General features: G+C 39.7%; 2 protein-coding genes across 6 annotated transcripts in view; both read left to right on the top strand.

The window, feature by feature from the left end:
* GK5 (glycerol kinase 5) overlaps positions 1-1,688 on the top strand; it is a 78,289-nt gene extending 76,601 nt beyond the window's left edge. Inside the window, exon 16 of the mRNA XM_068547339.1 lies at positions 1,231-1,688. Within this exon, the coding sequence (XP_068403440.1) occupies positions 1,231-1,379 (149 nt within the window). The 3' untranslated portion in view covers positions 1,380-1,688. The remainder of the gene's footprint in view (positions 1-1,230) is intronic.
* Positions 1,689-14,357: 12,669 nt separating this feature from the next.
* The window catches only part of TFDP2 (transcription factor Dp-2), a 173,404-nt gene continuing 169,098 nt past the window's right edge, over positions 14,358-18,663 (top strand). For 3 of the 5 annotated variants that reach the window (XM_068546025.1, XM_068546024.1, XM_068546021.1), the window contains exon 1: positions 14,358-14,437. The gene's annotated coding sequence lies outside the window, so the exon portion shown is untranslated. Of the gene's footprint in view, positions 14,438-18,143; positions 18,160-18,663 lie in introns of those variants that run through there. The other 2 variants (XM_068546022.1, XM_068546023.1) reach the window with 2 other exon arrangements.

The following is an 18,663-nucleotide window of genomic DNA, read 5'->3' as shown; positions in this document are numbered from 1 at the left end:
GCCACAACTACTGAGCCTGCGCGTCTGGAGCCTGTGCTCTGCAACAAGAGAGGCCACGACAGTGAGAGGCCCGCGCACCGCGATGAAGAGTGGCCCCCGCTTGCCGCAACTGGAGAAAGCCCTTGCACAGAAATGAAGACCCAACACAGCCAAAAATAAATAAATAAATTTATTAAAAAGAAAAAATTATCTTGAACTGGAATTTAAAAGCCTTGTATGAAATGCAATAGTTTGAAAAAGAACTATTTTTATAGTTCTTAAAGAACTATAAAATATAAGAACTATAGTTCTTAAAGAACTATTATATTTATTATATTAATCCCCAACTTTGAATTTTATGCATATCCTGAGGAGTTGCCTCTTACCTCAAGATATATGACAAAAAATCTTAACTTGGGGAATTCCCTGGTGGTCCAGTGGTTAGGACTCTGTGCTTTCACTGCTGTGGGCCCGGGTTCGTTCCCTGGTCGGGGAACTAATATATTGCACAAGTTGCAGAGTGTCACCAAAAAAAAAGAAAAACCTTAATTTATCATTGTTTTGCTTTGTTTTTTTTAAAATTTATTTATTTATTTATTTATTGTCTGCGTTGGGTCTTCGTTGCTGCACGTGGGCCTTCTCTAGTTGCGGTGAGCGGGGGTACACTTTGCTGCGGTGCGCGGGCTTCTCATTGCAGTGGCTTCTCTTGTTGTGGAGCGTGGGCTGTAGGCGCGTGCGCTTCACTAGTTCTGGCACATGGGCTCAGTAGTTGTGGCACACAGGCTTAGTTGCTCCACGACATGTGGGATCTTCCTGGACCAGAGCTCGAACCCGTGTCCCCTGCATTGGCAGGCGGACTCTTAACCGCTGCGCCACCAGGGAAGCCCTATCATTTTTTTTTAAATTGTATAAAAAGAAAGTATACTATTTCTTACTTGGGTTGTTTTTTTTGTTTTTCTTAAGAGCTAGTCATGAAATTAAATGATGGCAGGATGTGGTTGCTCTAGAAATGATTTGGTGCTCTTCCACACAGAAATAAAGCTGCTAGTTAGAAACCAAAAGATTTTTAAATCCTGATGTATTTATTCCCAGGGATAGTCAATCTAACCAAGCTCAAAGCAACAAAATATTTTGAATTGTGTTTTAAAGTAATAACTGTTCACCTGTGCACCAGTTCACATAGGTTTGTGGATAAACTTTATGGACTCATTATTTGCCTTCAAACTTGAGAGTAAATTTTTTCATCTATAGGATTTTGGACTGACAAGGAGGAACTAAAGAAACTGAGGCAAAGTGAAATAGTTTTCAAGCCACAGAAGAAATGGCAAGAATATGAAAAGAATATGGGAAACTGGGTCAAAGCAGTGAAACGCTCCATGAATTGGTATAACAAGACATAGCACTAACGGAATGACTGAAACCACGAGTGGCTGGTTGTGTGATGTGCAGATGAGACAAAGCTCAGGGACAACAATACGACCACGACTGAGAGGAGAAGACTGGAGCCGAGCTCTGCAACCTGAGAGAAAAAGCACTGCTTTTTTGAAAACAAAACAAAACCCCTCATTGAAAAAAATTCTAAACCTTGGTAAGATTGTAAGGCAACAATACCTCAGAACTTTTAAATCTTCTGTTTTGTAGCAAATTCCCAAGGACGTTAGCCATTTCCAACCATGTTTTGACAGTCACGGGTCCTCCTCCTGTTTGTACTGGGCCAATATGAACATAATTGTTTACTATCTGAGTAAATAGTTCCGGGTCAAGCACCGTTCGTGTTTTGTTCCAAAATGATGTGAAAAGTGTTCCCTTAATTCTTTAAAATGAAGTGGGCTATTTGAAGTCCATATAGCTAAAAAGAAAGAATAACCAAGAAAATGTGGAATTTTGAAACATTAATATTTTCTATTTAAAGCCATAATTGTTCAGTGTTGTATCCAAATATGAGCTCAATATGTCTCTCTCTTAGATAGGCTCATTTGGTAGTCAATTCTTTCCTTTATTGGGTTTAAAGACACTGCCTTAATTTTTCCTTGTTTAACCAAAATCTGAGCTTTCTTTATATATTGAAAAACACTGAAAAAAATCATTTTAGTTAATAAAACCAAAAAGGGTATTGATTCATAAAGAATAGGAGAATACTTTCCTTCTCAGATAGGATTTCTTTCAAAAATTTCTGGGTAAAGTATAAAATCTCATTTTTTACAAAATACAGGTAGTATATATAAATCTTGCCTTTCTTCTCCTCTTCTCTATCCTTCTTACTTGTTGAGATGCTGGTGTAAACGTCTTTTATTTTTATTAAGTGCCTAGATGACAGAGCTTAATTTGAAGAAAGCGCCCTAATTTATTGGTGACTTAAGAATTGCCTTCATTGGGGTATTTTGCTTGTCCAGGTATCTTCCTTATTTTTGTCCAATCTACTCATCTCTCTGAGATTTGTGCAGTGAGGTAGCTGACAGAGGGGATGGGAGTGTGGTCATGCTAGTGACTGCCCCTCGGCCACTGAGCCAGAGATCCACAGAGAGGAACAGCGAGAGCCCTACATTTTCAAACTCACTTGATAGAAACAAGGTAGAGTAAGGTAAGACGTAAGAGTTGCGAGTAGCTTCAGGCCGGATGTGAAATTGTCCTAAGGCAAGTTGACCACCTTCCAACATGTTCTCATGTTATTTGCCCCTCCCTGTTTGTGGGCTAGGTTCCTTTTCGATTTGCAGCAATAATGTATTTATTTCCCTCTTGGTCAGGCTTTATCATATCACATAAAGTCCTACTGTTATAGAGCTCACTGTTAAATAATAATATAATTAAAGAAGTGACTGTTATAGGGAAGTTTGCTGTTACTATCATGTATGTCCATATCAGAGACAGGTAATAGATATTAGACTTGGAAATATTTTTGTTAAGTCAAGATGTTTTGTTTACTGTAATAAGTCAGATCCCCTTATGTAGATAATATCTTACTCTTCTTTTCATTCTTTCTGTTATTGACATCCTTTTTTACAAAGCTTAGTGGCCAATTAAAAGCTTTCTTATCAAAGTCATATGAAAGCCACTCTGTTTTACTATTTCTTATAGAGTCTGCTTCTCAGTGGGTATGATGTCCATAGGAAGTAATTGTCTTTTTGTATTAGGATGTACTGAATTGTGATATTATTAATACCTAAACATTTGTTAGTTCATTCATTTTCCACATTGTTCTTTCTCATCATGAAACCACAAAATAAAGGAGAAATATCTTTTAGATAATGTGGAAAAATAACTTTGAATATCTTTTTACTGGAATTGAGCATCTCCTCAAAAATGAGTGGCTAATTTTTTCTTCCATTAGTTTAGAAGTTAATCTTCTATTTTTAATATGTCTGGCCTTTTTTTTAGTAACACAGTTTACTAAATCTTTTGTCAGATTTGACCTAAATCAGAAACATGACCACATTTGCTTTTGTGGTTGTAGAAAGTGTTGATTATCAGAATCAATTGAGCAAACAATTGTCCTCTCAAGTTTATTTTTCATATGTATGCTAATAATTGAAGTTAAAAAATTTCTATGCTAATATTTCTCAGCATGTTTTATTTCCTCACTATGGGTCTATCAGATAATTTTAGGAGATCTGTAGCTATCTTATCAAGGAGGAGAATCTTCCTGTACAATCCTTCCTAAAGTGGTACTAAATGCTTTTATACTATAGACTTACTGATTTTTAAATTTTTTTATATCCAACCATGACATGGTTTCTCAACCTCAGCATCATTGACATTTGAAGGCAGATAATTCTTTGTTTTGGGGTGCTATGTATTATAGGATGTTTACCAGATCCCTGACCTTTACCCACTGGCATCCATCTACTTAATGATGGCAAAATGTCTCCAAACATTGCTAAATGTCCCCTGGGAGACAAAATCACCCCCCAGTTGAGAACGAGTGATGTAGACTGTTGGAAGAAAACTGAAGACTCAGTGAATGTAGAGTGTCTATCGTACTCCTTTTCTCTCTGCTTCATTTTTACCTTAAGGAATGGTTGTTAGCAAAAAGAAGTAGGAGTTATCTTAAAACAAATAGCGTTTCTACTTTGCTGGTTAATGAGGTGGGGAAAAAATGTCATGTTGTAATTGTCTTCTGCTGTTTTTATCCACCTACCCTCACCCCCATGTCTGCATTCTCTGTGGTCTTAATGAATGAGTTTATGACTTCAGTATAGGATTAATGTAGTCTCCCGATCATCTTTGATTTGATCTGCCTTTTTATTTCCTTTTCATCTCTGAACAAAGGAGATGATTACTCTTTTATCTGCCTCTGCGCAAGCCTCCACCAAACTAGAAGTTCCCTGAAAGCAGAAAACATGTCTGCTTCCACAGAACTTACCTCTGTGCCTTCATATTTGTGGGATGAATTTTTACTCTGTGTTTGTAAGTGCAACTTTTTTTGCATATACATTTTGTCCGTGATGTTACATATGTTGGATTAAGAAGGACTACTTTGTTATGAGAACTAGAATCCTCATACTGTTTATTTTAAAATTCTTTGTATGTTTATATATTTGCGTATCTATTTGTGTAGAGATACACATATTAACTTTCGAAGGTACAACTGAAGCCTTTCTATTCACAGGTTTTGTGTATTTGACTGCAGATGACTCACAGATTGACTCTTAGGAACCCCAAACACTCTCATGTTAGAGGGAAGAAACTTCAGAAATACCCCCTTTTGCAAGGCACTTATACTGAGGACCAGTCTTTAATTAAAAAAATAATCTAGCCCAGGAGTTGGGCAGTAATTTTAAAATTCTTTGAGGTGAGACATAGCTGGACCCTGGGGCTCCTCAACTTTAAGTGATTCTAATCATCCCAGAGATAGCCTAGAAGGCTTTAATCTATCCCAGAGGATTCTGAATCCCTTTGGGAAATCTATATCATGTTTCTCAATTAAAATTAAAAGCCCAAAACACACCCTGGATCTATCTGGTCCCAGAGTCCTCATCTTGCATACTCAAATCCAGGTCGTCTGGTTCAAACCAGCCTAAAGGGGTAACTCCAAAGAAGTCAAATAGGCCATCAAGAATCACATTGTTTTTTAAATTTTGGATCCTCATAGCTGTAAATATTTTGGCACCAGCATCTATTGTGAGTCACTGGTTATTTTGTCACCATATTCCCATGGGACCTTTACCCCTAGAGGGATGCAGGAATGATCATGGGAATGGGAATGATAGAGGCAGGAACCTGCAGAATCAGATGTTTCTGAAATTCTCTGTTATTCTATTTCCATTGTCTTTCCCCCCACTTTACATTACATTTGGCTTATTAAAATAAAATGGATGTGTCTGAATAGATATCTATATTGTGTAGAAAATAAATGATGAGGTTTCCAATTTAAATGAGCCATATCTTTACAAGAAACTGCCAAACTGTTTTCCAGAATAGCTGTACCACTTTACATTCCCACCAGCAATGTATGAGTGATCCACTTTCTCTACGTTCTCACCAGCATTTGATGTTGTCACCATTTTTTACTTTAGTCCACTGTGATGAGTGTGTGGTTTTCTCATTGTGGATTGAATTTGCATTTCCCTAATTAATAATGATGTTGAACATCTTTTCATGTGCTCTTTTGCGATCTGTTTGTCCTCTAGTGAAATGTCTGTCCATATCTTTTGTCCATTTGCTAATTGGGTTGTTTGCTAAAGGAGCCATATCCTTAAAGGAATATCCTTTTTAAAAACTTAAAAAAAAAAAAATCAGTCCAGTGACTTAAGAAGTCATTAAGTAGCATTTTCAAATCCTTCTGGGCAAAATATATATAGCATTTGAACATGACTTTGTAATGTTCTGAGCAGAAAAGCTCTTGTATTTCTTGCATACTTATTATGTAGTGTGGTGTTAACACTGTATAATAGCAAAAAAGTTTCAAAGATACCTTTACTTAGAATGTTAAGTAAAGTGTACAAATACATGTTTTGTACATAGGTATCATAATCCTAAAAATATTTTTTATTTAAAATAAGCTGATTTGTGTAAGTATTTCAGAATGACTTTGTGGAAAATTAATTCAAAATTTTCCTGTTTGTGCAAGACAGTTAATATAGATTCCACTTTGTATGCATCAGTAAATTTATAATTTTATTTCTCTGATGTTCTTTATGAATTTCATAGTTTTATTAAATGGTCATTGAGAACATCATAAATCATTGTTAAAATCTGTAGATAAAATCAAGGATGTAGAATAAAAGGAATCCTTTTTCATGTGTATGGGAATTTTCCCGTTACCTTTTTGTCTACTTTAACTTTTGGATTTATTTTTAAATTTTACCTGGAAATTCTTATTTAATACCATTTCCTGTTTCGGTTTCTGCACACTAAGAACGTCACAGAGAACTAAGCATATGTTAACTTCAGTTGTGACTCAAGATAAGTTTTGGCTTGTGTTTCCCTTTTAACTGGAAGAAGAAAAAAATGAGGCTTAATATGGTTAGAGAAGAAAGGTTTTCTGTAACCCTGCCTCTTTAGATCCTGTTTAGGCTTATTCTATATTCTGCATTCTTGCACAGAGGAAATTACTAGAGATGAGAGTTAATTCTTTGTAGTGGAAAAAAGATGATACAATCTATTGTGAAAATATACTGTATATATAAATGTTTAGAAAAATTTTAAATAACTGGAGGAAACATACTTTCAAACACTAATGTGACGGAATTAACCTAGCAGCTGTTAAAATCCATTATGAAAATTATCATTAAAATTATTTGGGAAATTATAACGAAACAGTGAGTGATCTGTACATATTGTGTATTAAAGCCATTTTTTTTAGTGTTTCTCTGTTCGTTGCTTCACATCCGCACACATAAATAGCGACATCCCGATGATGGCAGAGGATTCAGTCAGACAATCTGGATTCCATTCCCTGACCGGAGGGGAGCCCATGGTTCATTCTGTAGTAGGAATTTTGAAGGATGATAAACATTCAATTATTTGAAGAAAGGAAGGGGTATGGTTTTGATTTTATTGTCGTTCAAAGTCATATTAGTCTAATTAGGAGGACAAGGAAGGGGCAGATATGTGGAGCTAACTTTTCTGAAATGTATGTGACTATAAATTGTATTAAATATTATAAAATTATTTTCAGGGAATTCGCTGGCGGGCCAGTGGTTAGGACTCCGTGCTTTCACTGCCAAAGGCCCGGGTTCGATCCCTGGTTGGGGAACTAAGATCCCACAAGCTGTGCAGCGCAGCCAAAAATATACATATATATATCTGTGTGTATATATGTATATATACGTATATCTACATGTATGTGTATATATATGTATATCTACATATATGTGTATATATATGTAGATATACGTATATATGTGTATATATGTATATATATATATATGTAAAGAATCTGGCTATGTAAAAGAAATTGTAGGAAAAAAATAAATGAGGGTGATAGGGACAAATAGTGGATTCTTTACTATTTAGAAACAACCCATTAGGATGTGGAGATTGTAAGGCAAATACCTTAGATTTGCTAAATTACCCCTCCCCCTTCCCCACCACTTGGGCAAGGTCATTAGCCACCAGATCCCAGGGAATTCTCATATTCTTTAACCCAGCCCACAGGGTTGTCCTGTCTCCCCCAGAAGGTCCTGTCTCTGTCAGCATCCCAGTTTCATCACCAAACTCTGTCAAGAACTGAGAAGAATTTGAAGTTTTTCTGTACTTGGAAGCTGATGAGTTAGCCTCCCACAGCTCCATGGATACTGGCAGCAGATATGAGACTCCTGGGTCAGAGACTAAAGACTTTATTACTCATGACATAGCAAACATCATAATCTTCATATTTGCATTGGTTTCCTTTGCCTCTTAACTCCTGTGTGGATTGTTCGGGTTGATGCTGTGCACACAGTGGGTTTGCAGTACAGCTGAGCAATCTCGAGCTTAGGAAACTTGAGTCGTTTGTAATGGGCTGCAAGTAAGTGTGCCCGATGCTTGCTCCAGAGGAAATAATTTTTACTATATTGGACACGAAACAAAACTGCCCTCTACTCTGGAGGGAGACACTATCTCTATTTTACAACAGAGGCCTCAGTACCTCTGCTTACCAGACAGGCAGAAACAAGAAAGCCGTGTAGAATTGCCTGCCAACAATAAATTCATTATCTTGACTGTGGGAATAGTTTCATGGGTATATACATATGTCAAAACTCATCAAGTTACTCACTTTACGCATAGTTTATTGAGTGTCAGTTTCACCTTAATACAACAGGAGGGAACAAGTCTTGCTACTCAAATATGTTGTTGGGACCAGTAGCCTCTGTGTCACCAGAGTGCTTTTCAGAAGAGCAGAACTTTAGGCTTCATTCCAGATGTACTGAAACAGAATCTGTGTTTTAATAAGATCCACCAGTATTTAGTTTTTTTTTAAATTGAAATATAGTTGATTTCCAATATTTAGCTTTTTAGCTTTTTATTTTGAAATAATTTTAGACTTAAAGAGAAGTTGTAAAAGTAGTACACAGAGTTCTCCTTTCCCCCAGCTTCTCCTAATTAACATGTCACTTACATAACCATAATATAACTACTCAAAATGGGAAATTCACATTGATACAGTAGTATAAACTAATCCACAGGCCTTACTTGAATTTTGTCAGTTTTCCAACTATTGTCTTTTTTCTGGTCCAGAATTCAATCCAGGATCCCACGTTGCATTTAATTTTCATCTCTTCTTACTCTCCTCCAATCTGTAACAGTTCCCTAGTCTGTCTTTCTTTCATGACCTTCACATTTTTTAAGAAGACTGGCAGTTATTTTATAGAATGTCCCTCAATTTGGGTTGGCCTGATATTTTCTTGTGATTAGGTTAAACTTCTGAATTTTTGTTAGAATCCTGCAGAAGTGATGTCCGTGGCCTTAGTGCATTCTATCAGGAAGACATCAATATGTCTTATTATTGTTGTTAACCTTGATCCTTTGATTAAGGGGGTGCCTGCCAGGTTTTTCCATCGTAAAAGTACTATTTTCCCCTTCGTAGTTAAGAATCTTGTGAGGAAATACTTTTTTCTTTTTTTAAAAAAATTTTTGTTGGAGTATAGTTGCTTTACAATGTTGTGTTGGTTTCTGCTGTACAGCAAAGTGAATCATTTATACATATAAATATATCCACTCTTTTTTAGATTCTATTCCCATATAGGTCATTGCAGAGTACTGAATAGAGTTCCCTGTGCTATACAGTAGGTTCTCATTAGTTATCTATTTTATATATAGTAGTGTATATATATCAGTCGCAATCTTCCGATTCATCCCACCCAGGAGATACTTTTAGACCATGTAAATATCCTGTTTCCCATCACACTTTCACTCACTAGTTTTTAGCATCCCCGGATGCTTCCTGTCTGCAACAATCATTCCTATAATATTTACCTAATAATGGTGATTTTCTATTTCCATTATGTCTTTACATTTATTCGTGGAATTCTACTGTAAGGAAGAGTTGTTGCCTGTCCTCCATTTATTATCCAATTATTTATATCAGTATTGGTCATCTCTTGCCCCACTTCACATCCTCTTAGCCCACTTTTTGATTCCAGTTGTAGCAACCAGCTGCCCAGGTGTAACCTGACAGCATCTTACTTTACCATATTTCCGGTTTTATGAGCTGGGATTTCTCTGCCTCCCGGATTGGAATACTCATTTGAACTCATTCTGTCATTTTTCACCCATGGTCAAGCCTGGAATGCTAGAGAGTTGACACCATATGGGTAATGTTTAAACAATGGGGACAGGAGCCAGTGTGTAAATATCCTCCTCTGTATTAGTTAGCAGATGTAATAGTTTGCGTCTGCTAATCCCAACCTCCCACTCCATCCCTCCCCCATCCCCCTCCCCCTTGGCAAATGCAAGTCTGTTCTCTATGTCTGTGAATCTGTTTCTGTTTCGTAGATAAGTTCATTTGTGTCATATTTTAGATTCCACATGTAATTGATGTCATATGATATTTGTCTTTCTCTTTCTGACTTCCTTCACTTAGTACGATAATCTCTAGGTCCATCCATGTTGCTGCAAATGGCATTATTTCGTTCTTCCTCTGTCAATGGACATTTAGGTCGTGTCCATGTCTTGGCCATTGTACATAGTGCTGCTATGAACATAGGGGTGCATGTATCTTCCTGAATTATAGTTTTGTCTGGATATATGCCCAAGAGTGGGACTGCTAGATCATATTATCATTATTTCTTATACCTCACATATAATTTATATTTTTAGGATAAATAAGATATTTATCTTAAAATAATTTTAGGTTTAATATTAAGAAAAGTTTACTTCTATTAATGGTGACTGTGAAATCTTTCCACTGCCTGAACCAAGTCATTCCAGAAATGAACTGAGGAGAAAGCTGTGTCCCTCACTGAGGAAATTCCAAGGCTTTGATTCCACTCTGCAGTTTAATGTGACTAAACTGCACATAATAGGACTGTCTCTGGAAGACAAGGCCTTGCTGTAACAGTTTTCACTTAAGTGATATTTCTTTTGCCTGTCACTGGATGGATTAGGTGTGAAAACAGGATGCTTTTTAAAAAGTCATCTGCAGGATTTCCCTGGTGGTGCAGTGGTTAAGAATCCGCCTGCCAATGCAGGGGACACGGGTTCGAGCCCTGGTCCGGGGAGACCCCACATGCCACGGAGCAGCTAAGCCCGTGCGCCACAACTACTGAGCCCGCGTGTCACAACTACTGAAGCCTGCACGCCTAGAGCCCGTGCTCCGCAACAAGAGAAGCCACCGCAATGAGAAGCCCGCGCACCACAGCAAAGAGTAGCCCCTGCTCGCCGCAACTAGAGAAAGCCCGCATGCAGCAACGAAGACCCAACGCAGCCAAAAATAAATAAATTAAATAAATAAATAAATAAATAATAAATTTATTTTTAAAAAAGTCATCTGCAACTACAAAAGTCTAGACAACTACGGGTTTTGGGGAATGGTAAAAAGGTGTCACTAAGGTCCTTGTCACTCAAACTGTGGTGCTGGTGAAGCAGCACCAGCACCAGTTGGGAGTTTGTTGGAAATGTAGACTCTACCCCACTCTGACGTGGGGTACCTCAGACCTGCTGATCTAGAGTCTGAATTTTAATAAGATCTCTAAGTGATTCCTGGGCACATTAAAGTTTGAGAGACACCGGTCCAGGAGCCCTATAGCTACGCCTCTAGAAAGCAGCATCCAGCCTCAGGAGAGGGGCAGCACAGGGAAATTCCTCAGGTTTAACTCTAGCAGATCTGTCTCTTTCATGGCCGTCTGTTTGCTGCCCCGCATATCCAACTAGAGACTTTATTTATGCTCGTCTCCTCTTTCCAACGTGCTAGGCTGTGGCACTCTCATCCATTCAATAAAAACTTACTGAGCTTCCCTCAAGCACCGAGGATAATGTAGTGAATAGAATGGCATAGATCCGAATCGCAGGGAGCTTACAGTCTAACAGGATACAGGTACTAAATGAGTAATCACAAGTTTGATGAACGTTAGAAAGACAAACAATTTTATGGGCAAAGAGCTGGAGATGGGGAGACAGAGGAAGCTTTTCTGGAGAGAGTGTTGTTTCAGCTTAGATGAGAAGGCATGTGTAGATGAGGTGTGGATGAACTGGGGGATTGTTCTAAGCACAAGGAACACCCATGAACGAAGCTCTTTGGACATTTATGTGTGTATTTCCAATGCCTTGCACTGTTGGTGGCATACAATAAGTGCTTAATAAGTGTTTGCCAAATCAGTAAGTGTTCTGTCGTGTTTCAAACATCTACTCTCTTGCTTTGGAGATAGTGGAAGCTTTATTTTCCTTTTCAAAGGAAATCAGATCTTTTAATGGGGAAATGAGAAGGAAGAGAGAAAGCTGACTGTTGTGCAAATTGCTAAATTGGAACTGTGAGTGGGAATGAAAAATTGATTTACATGAATTTTCCTCCCTGAAGCAACTTGACAATTTATTCTGTTCTGGGGAATTTTCAGTTTTTGGCTTGAAAACCAACCTGTTCCTTATTCTGAATTTCTTGGCCTGCTGTGAAACTAGCATTTCGTGTCTTTTACAGCATACCCTGATTAGGTCATGGAAATTCACAGCTAGATCAAACCAGTATATGGAAAATTTGAAATTTGCACTGCCCATTTTACTTCATGGTGTTGGAAGGTATTATGAAACATTGACTTTTAAATTTATTTATTTATTTATTTTTGGCTGTGTTGGGTCTTCGTTTCTGTGCGAGGGCTTTCTCTAGCTGCGGCAAGCGGGGGCCACTCTTCATCGCGGTGCGCGGGCCTCTCACTATCGCGGCCTCTCTTGTTGCGGAGCACGGGCTCCAGACGCCCAGGCTCAGTAGCTGTGGCTCACGGGCTTAGTTGCTCCGCGGCATGTGGGATCTTCCCAGACCAGGGCTCGAACCCATGTCCCCTGCATTGGCAGGCAGATTCTCAACCACTGCGCCACCAGGGAAGCCCCGAAACATTGACTTTTAAATCATTCTTTTCAAAAGCACTATTATCAAATGATCATAATAATCGCCATCATTTATTGAACACTTACTATATGTATTACATAGCAAAATCCTCATGTTAACTCTACGAGTCATATGAAAATTGCCAAATATTAACAATTTCATGTGGTTTAACTTAATATTATCTTCCGACTCTCACCTTGAAAATTTACAAAGAGGTTAGAGAATCCCTGATTGCCATAGCCTTACTCCAAAATTTAGCACTGAGTTGTCTTCATAGATAAAGAGATTTCGAGGTACAGTTCCTTAATAACATCCACTGCTTCTCCCTCCCCCATTAGCCCAAGCACAGCTCTGCATCTACTTCTACTTGGACAGTTTACACTTTGACCTGAGGTGGTTAACAATCCATCTCTCCTGCTAGACTGAGCTCCTTGAGGATGGAGGTTTTGTCTGTTTTGCTCATTTTTGTATCTTTGTGCTTACGATGTTTGAAAAGTATTTAAGTTGAAACCTTCACAAAATTTCTGTGGAAACTAAATAAATCTTATTGATTTGTTATTGAAAAATGCAGGGTAATGACTCCATTCGGGTTTTTGCATTTTAGAATGAGTCCAAGGAGACTGCATTCGGCATTCTTGACCACCTAGGACTTTATCTACGTACAATTATGCAGAAATTATCTCTCCACTCCACCCCAGAGAAAGGTCCAAAGGTGCTTTCTCACCTCCCCCAGTTCCTTTAGGTATTTATTTAAATGGCGCCTTTCCTGCTGCCTTCACTGAGCACTCAGTATTTAAGACAAGCCATCCCTCAAACACCTTCTCTGCTACGTATTTCCCCCAAAGCATGTCCCAGCATGTAACATAGCTTATATTTTGCTTATTTCTTTTGCATATTTTCCTTCCCACCCCACTAAAATGTAAGCTCACACATGGTTTTCAGATAGGCAGAAAAATGTATTAATACTGAACTAAATGGACAGGTATTTGGGGGATGGGAGCCGCGATTTTCTCTTCTGCTTCCACGTGACATGGTGACCTGGCCCGGTTTGGATCTTACTTGCCTGTGTACTGAAGAAGCCACATGCCCAGCGGTCTCTAACCCCTGTCTGAATAATTTACCGCATACTCGTCCCCACACGTGGCCTCAATCACTCGTCCCCATGCCCCTCCATGCTGCTGCCCCGGAGGTGACCCATCAAGTGACTGGGGACGGAGCTGTGCTTGGGAACTAGGGATGACCTAGTTCCTCCTTTTCTAAGAGAGATGGGGGTTTTCCTGCTTGGGGCCGGGGGGGATGGGGGTGGATGGAAAAGTCAAGATTCCCACCCAAGCCGGGGGAAGGGGCGGGGAAGGGTGTGTCTATAAATTTTAGGCCTCAGGCCTGTAGCCTGTCCCGGAGGCGGCTGGGGAGCCGCGTTGGCGAGATCCCTGCGGGGGACCCACTGAGAACCTCCAGTGGACAACCCAGGGACCCGGCAGAGCGCCTGACGCCCCGCTCCTCTACCTCGCGGCCCCCTCCTCTCCTCGGGAAGCCTCGGGGCGGGGTTTGTTTACTCCTCGCACGCACCGCAGGCCTGGCCAATCCGTGGGGAGAGGCGCCTTACGACATTCATCCCGAGGACCAATCGGCGCTCACCGTGCTGCTCCGCCGCCAAAGCTCGCGCGGGGGAAGCGGGGCAGTGGCTGGGCCGGGCGAGGGCGGACGGAGCCGCCAGCGGTCTCGGCTGCAGCCGCCGGCGCTGCTCGGTGCGCGGGCGCGCCCTGACCCTTCCTCTTTGGGCAGGCTCAGGGGCGCGCGCGCGGTCGGCGGCCCGGGGCCTCGAACTCCAGGGCCTCGACTGGGCAGGCCGCGGATCGCCCAGCCTGCCCCGCGTGTGAGTCGGCCGGGACCCGGCCGCCGCCAGCCGCGGGCGCCACTGGAGCGGCGGTGCCCGAAGACGCTCCCCAGGCTCGAAGAACAGCCCTGCGCGGTCGCCTCGTTCTCTGCAGCCAAGCGGCGGTAAGGTTCAGGGTGCGGGCGCGGGCTCCGTGCCTAGGGCCTCCGGACCCGGCCCGGCGTGTTCCTGGGCAGGTTCCCCTCCCTGCGCCTCCGGGCCCCCTTGTCACCCCGAGTCCCATCTGTTTATTCCCACGCATTCTTCCAGGCCTGGCCGAGTAACCCTTGACTGTCTGGGGAAGAGAGTCGGAAAGCGGAGACCGCCCCTCCCCCCCCCCCCCCCCAGCCACACAGAGCAAATTGGGGGAGGCACCGTCCCTGAGTCACGCCTCGTGGAAGAGAGGAAGGGCTGCTTTCTACTTTCTCGGTATCTTCAGGGGAGAAGCATGGCTTCTAAGTCTGGTTTTCCATCTCTACCAGGTGTATTTCAAAGTTCCAAAGCCTCGTGCGCTTGGAAGAGCCTCGTAGCCTCTATAAGGGAACTTTTCTGTCAAGTAGAGGGTCACTTTTGGGGCCCAGACTCCTTTGAGAAATTCCGGAGAGCCAAGGTCTCTCTCCACAGAAGAGGGTAAAGATTTTTGTAGGCTCTTGTAGGGAGACAGTGCACCTAGGAGGATGAGTGCTCAGTCTCTGGTACCAGTCTCTGTGACCTGGCGTTGTGTGGTCTCAGTTTCTTCATCTGTAAAATAGTATCCACCTATTGAGGGTGTTGCCAGGAGGAAATGGACTAATCGGTGTAACCATTTGGAACAAAGCTCACCTCCTATTAATTGCCCTGCCCTGCATGAGTTAGGCATTTAACTGACCCCCGTGAATGATGGTTTAGAAAAGTTCCCCGTGTTGTTTCTCTTTTTACGTTGAAACAGTTACAGGGTCGTCCCTTTCCGTATTCACTGCTGAAGCTCCCTTGGAGCCTTTGAATACTTTTCCTCATTCTGGCTCTGAGGGCTCAGACTCTCTCTCCCACTTCTTTGCTCTCTTTTTAGTAAGTCAGTAGCTCATTCCCTTCCTTCCCCTTTCTCCCCCAAATCTTAGTGTTGTGTTTCTTCATTTGACTTCTATAGCCTAATTTTTTTCTGGGCCACTTTTCTTTTCTCTTAATGGCTTGAGATCATCTTCACCTAATAGATATAGTTGAGGTTATTCATCTGTCCTGTCTACGGTGTAATCATAACCCTACCTCTGTGCAAAATTATACAGAAACTAATTTAGTTGATCTGATATTGCATGTTGCTTTTCCATTTCATTGGTTGGCCTATAATTTAGCTAAAGCTTTATCACTATCCTGTTACTGTAATAAATCTTTAATGGCAGTGTCCATTCTCAAGTAGCACCCGGAGAAAAATCAAATGCCTAGACCGCGGATTCTGTCACACTTCTGTGCTGGCTCTTGATGCATTTGTTATTTATTAGAACATCTTGTGCCTGGAACTAGAGTCTAGTCTCATGGCAGACATGGTGTCTGTAGCCCTGTTCTGACAGTACAGTTGCAGTTTCAGCAATGTGGTGCTTATATTTAATAAAGGCCCAGGACTTATTAAACTCTTATTTTTGAGTTCTCTTTATGTCTAGTTGTTTAATTAAGAGGGAAAACAGAATTTTTCAAGTGTTTAATACTTCACGTTACCATTTTGTGATCATGTACCTTTCCCCCCAACTCTTGGAAATGTGTCGTCCAACTGGCACCTTCAAGTTTTTCCCTTGCCGCCAGAATTCTTAACTGTGAACTATGTCCCCTCTATACAGCTTGAAATTGGGTGCACAGATACGTTTATCCTTAATATGGAAAGCATTTGTGGATGGAAATTATACATTAAAACACAACCTGAAGGATTCAAAGATTGCTTTTTGTAATTAGGAATTGAAATGTGAATATACATTTGCTTTTTTTTTTTTTTTTTTAGCATTATAGAAAGACTGGCTTTGTTTTCTTGCTGTTGATATTTTATGTTTTATGCATAATGCATGAGTCATATATTTACATTGCACTTCACCATTTTTAAAGCCTATTTAGGTATATGAAAGTTCTTAGAATGTGGTGAGGAAACAGACTAAGCCAAAATTAAATTCATGGCAAAGATAGTGAAGTAGAACCTAGTGTTCTGACTTCTAGCCCATTGTTTCTTAGTTTGTCAACCTTAACAATTAACCAGGACTAAAGATGAGAAGGGAGAGTTTAAGATGAAGTCTTAAAGGCAGAGGGGGAAACGTTCTAATTTGGGCATTAAATATTAGATATTGAGTAGTATGTTAGCACCTCATTTTTTAATCTTTAAACTTAGGTATGTTTCTTTTAAAGATGAAATAGTAAGCCATTATTACTTACAGTCAGAACTTACTTATAGTCAGTTTACATTGTTGCTTGGCAAACTTGATTTCACTTTTTTTCTGAACTTGTCATCATATTTTAAACTCTTATTGTAACATGTATCTTAATGTGTCTTAGAGGAAATTAGAAAGCATGAAGTTCAGTGTTTTTTAGATCATAAAGTTTTAAGCTGTAATCAGTTTTAAAGATTATTAAATATATTTGCCTCTTCATACTTGAATCTTTTCCGTTTTAATCTGGGATAAATGATTCTAGGGATGGGGCATGAATACAATTAAAAGTAGATTTGTGAACCCTTGGAAATTTTATATGCATTTGTATATTTTTCTGGAGAGAAGATTCATAGTTTCTGAGGCAAAGATATTTGGACAACTCTAATTTTTATAAAATTATTTCTTTTACTGAACTAGAAGTTATATCTTCACTGGTTCTAGTTCTGTCCCCTCTGTAGTGGGTTTTCAAATATTTGAAGATACTTCCTATATTCTCCTGATTCTTTTCTTTTCTAAACAGAATATTCTCAGTCTTTAACCTCCTCTAATGATTTTGTTGTTTTGATTTGCACCTCCTCAAAATACTTATGGCGCATCTGTGGGTTTGTGTCAGTTTATCCATATTCTTCTTGAAAGTGTAGTACCCATAATTAGATATTAACCAGTAGAGAAGACCGTAAGTTACCGCTCTGATTTAAGATTAAGGGTAGACTTGCTTCTTTGGCAACCACGCGGCACTGTTAATTTACAATAATGTCCTGTCAAGAAGGCGAACTCTGGGGCTGGCCTGCCTGGGTTTAAATCCTGGTTCTACAGTTTATCAGCTGGGTGACCTTGAGTAAATTTTGTAAACATTTTGGGGCCTCAGTTTTCTCATCTGTAAAATGGGGTTTATCATAGTACCTATCTGATAGGGTTCTTCTAAGGAATAAATGAATGCATATATGTAAAGCACTTAGAATAGTCCCTGGCATTTAAGTGCTATGTGCATTACCCATTATTGATTTTGTAGTCACCTAACATTCTTGAGTTGTTTTGTCCATGCTCTCCCAGTTCTTTAATAGAATATTTTTTGGTAGGACTTCATATTTATCCCTATTAAATTTTATCTTGTCAGATTGGTTGCAGTATGTTGACTTTAAAAAAAAGAAAAAGTCTTGATTTGGTCATTCAATAAAAAAGCTTATTTGTTTATCCATAGATTTGATAAACTATAATTTTGATAATGCTGACATAGCCTTCATGCAAATATTATTAAAATGTTGACTAGGTGGGCCTAGGAGCAGAGCTCTTACCCTGCTAGAGACCTCATAATGTTGATTTTTAAAAACCTGTTAATTCTTTGATTCAAGTTGTTCAGCTAATTAGAAATCCAGCTAATTTATCATTATCTACCTCAAATACTTCTAGGTTTTCACAAGGAAAATATAAGGAACTTTAACAATTGCCTTCCTAAAACCCAGGTAACTTTATATACTTCATTTTAAAAAATCCTATCTGTTTAATCTGTCAAAAAAATAAAAGAGCATTAATCTGTCATTACTGGTCCTTAATGAAACTATACTGATTTCCAGGAACATAGGTTGGTTATTGCTTTTTCTGTGTTCATAGACTTCTCTCAGTAAAGACTCTAAAATCTTGTCTAGAGTTACATTTAACTTCAGTGATCAATCGTTGGCAGGATCCCCTTTCCCTAGCAGCTGCATGGACATTTCATCAGAAGTGATATACCTTGTTGAAGGTTTCCTTAGAGCAGTTAGGAACTCTCTTTAGAATCTTCTCATCCATATTGAGCTTTGGTTTCCATTAATTCATTGATTAAATTTATTAATTGCCCATTTTGTGCAAGATACCAATGCTCATTTAACCCTGATAGAGATACCTGAAGCAAAAAGGTAATCCATGTCCATTTCTCGCCATTCCTACTGTTGTTACCATAATCTGGGCCTCCATTCCTTTTCTCTACA

This window comes from Eschrichtius robustus, chromosome 6 (assembly GCF_028021215.1).
Source record: "Eschrichtius robustus isolate mEscRob2 chromosome 6, mEscRob2.pri, whole genome shotgun sequence".
In the NCBI taxonomy this organism is placed as follows: Eukaryota; Metazoa; Chordata; class Mammalia; order Artiodactyla; family Eschrichtiidae; genus Eschrichtius; species Eschrichtius robustus.
Note: the sequence above shows the minus strand (reverse complement) of the source record. Positions and strands in the feature narration are given on the sequence as shown.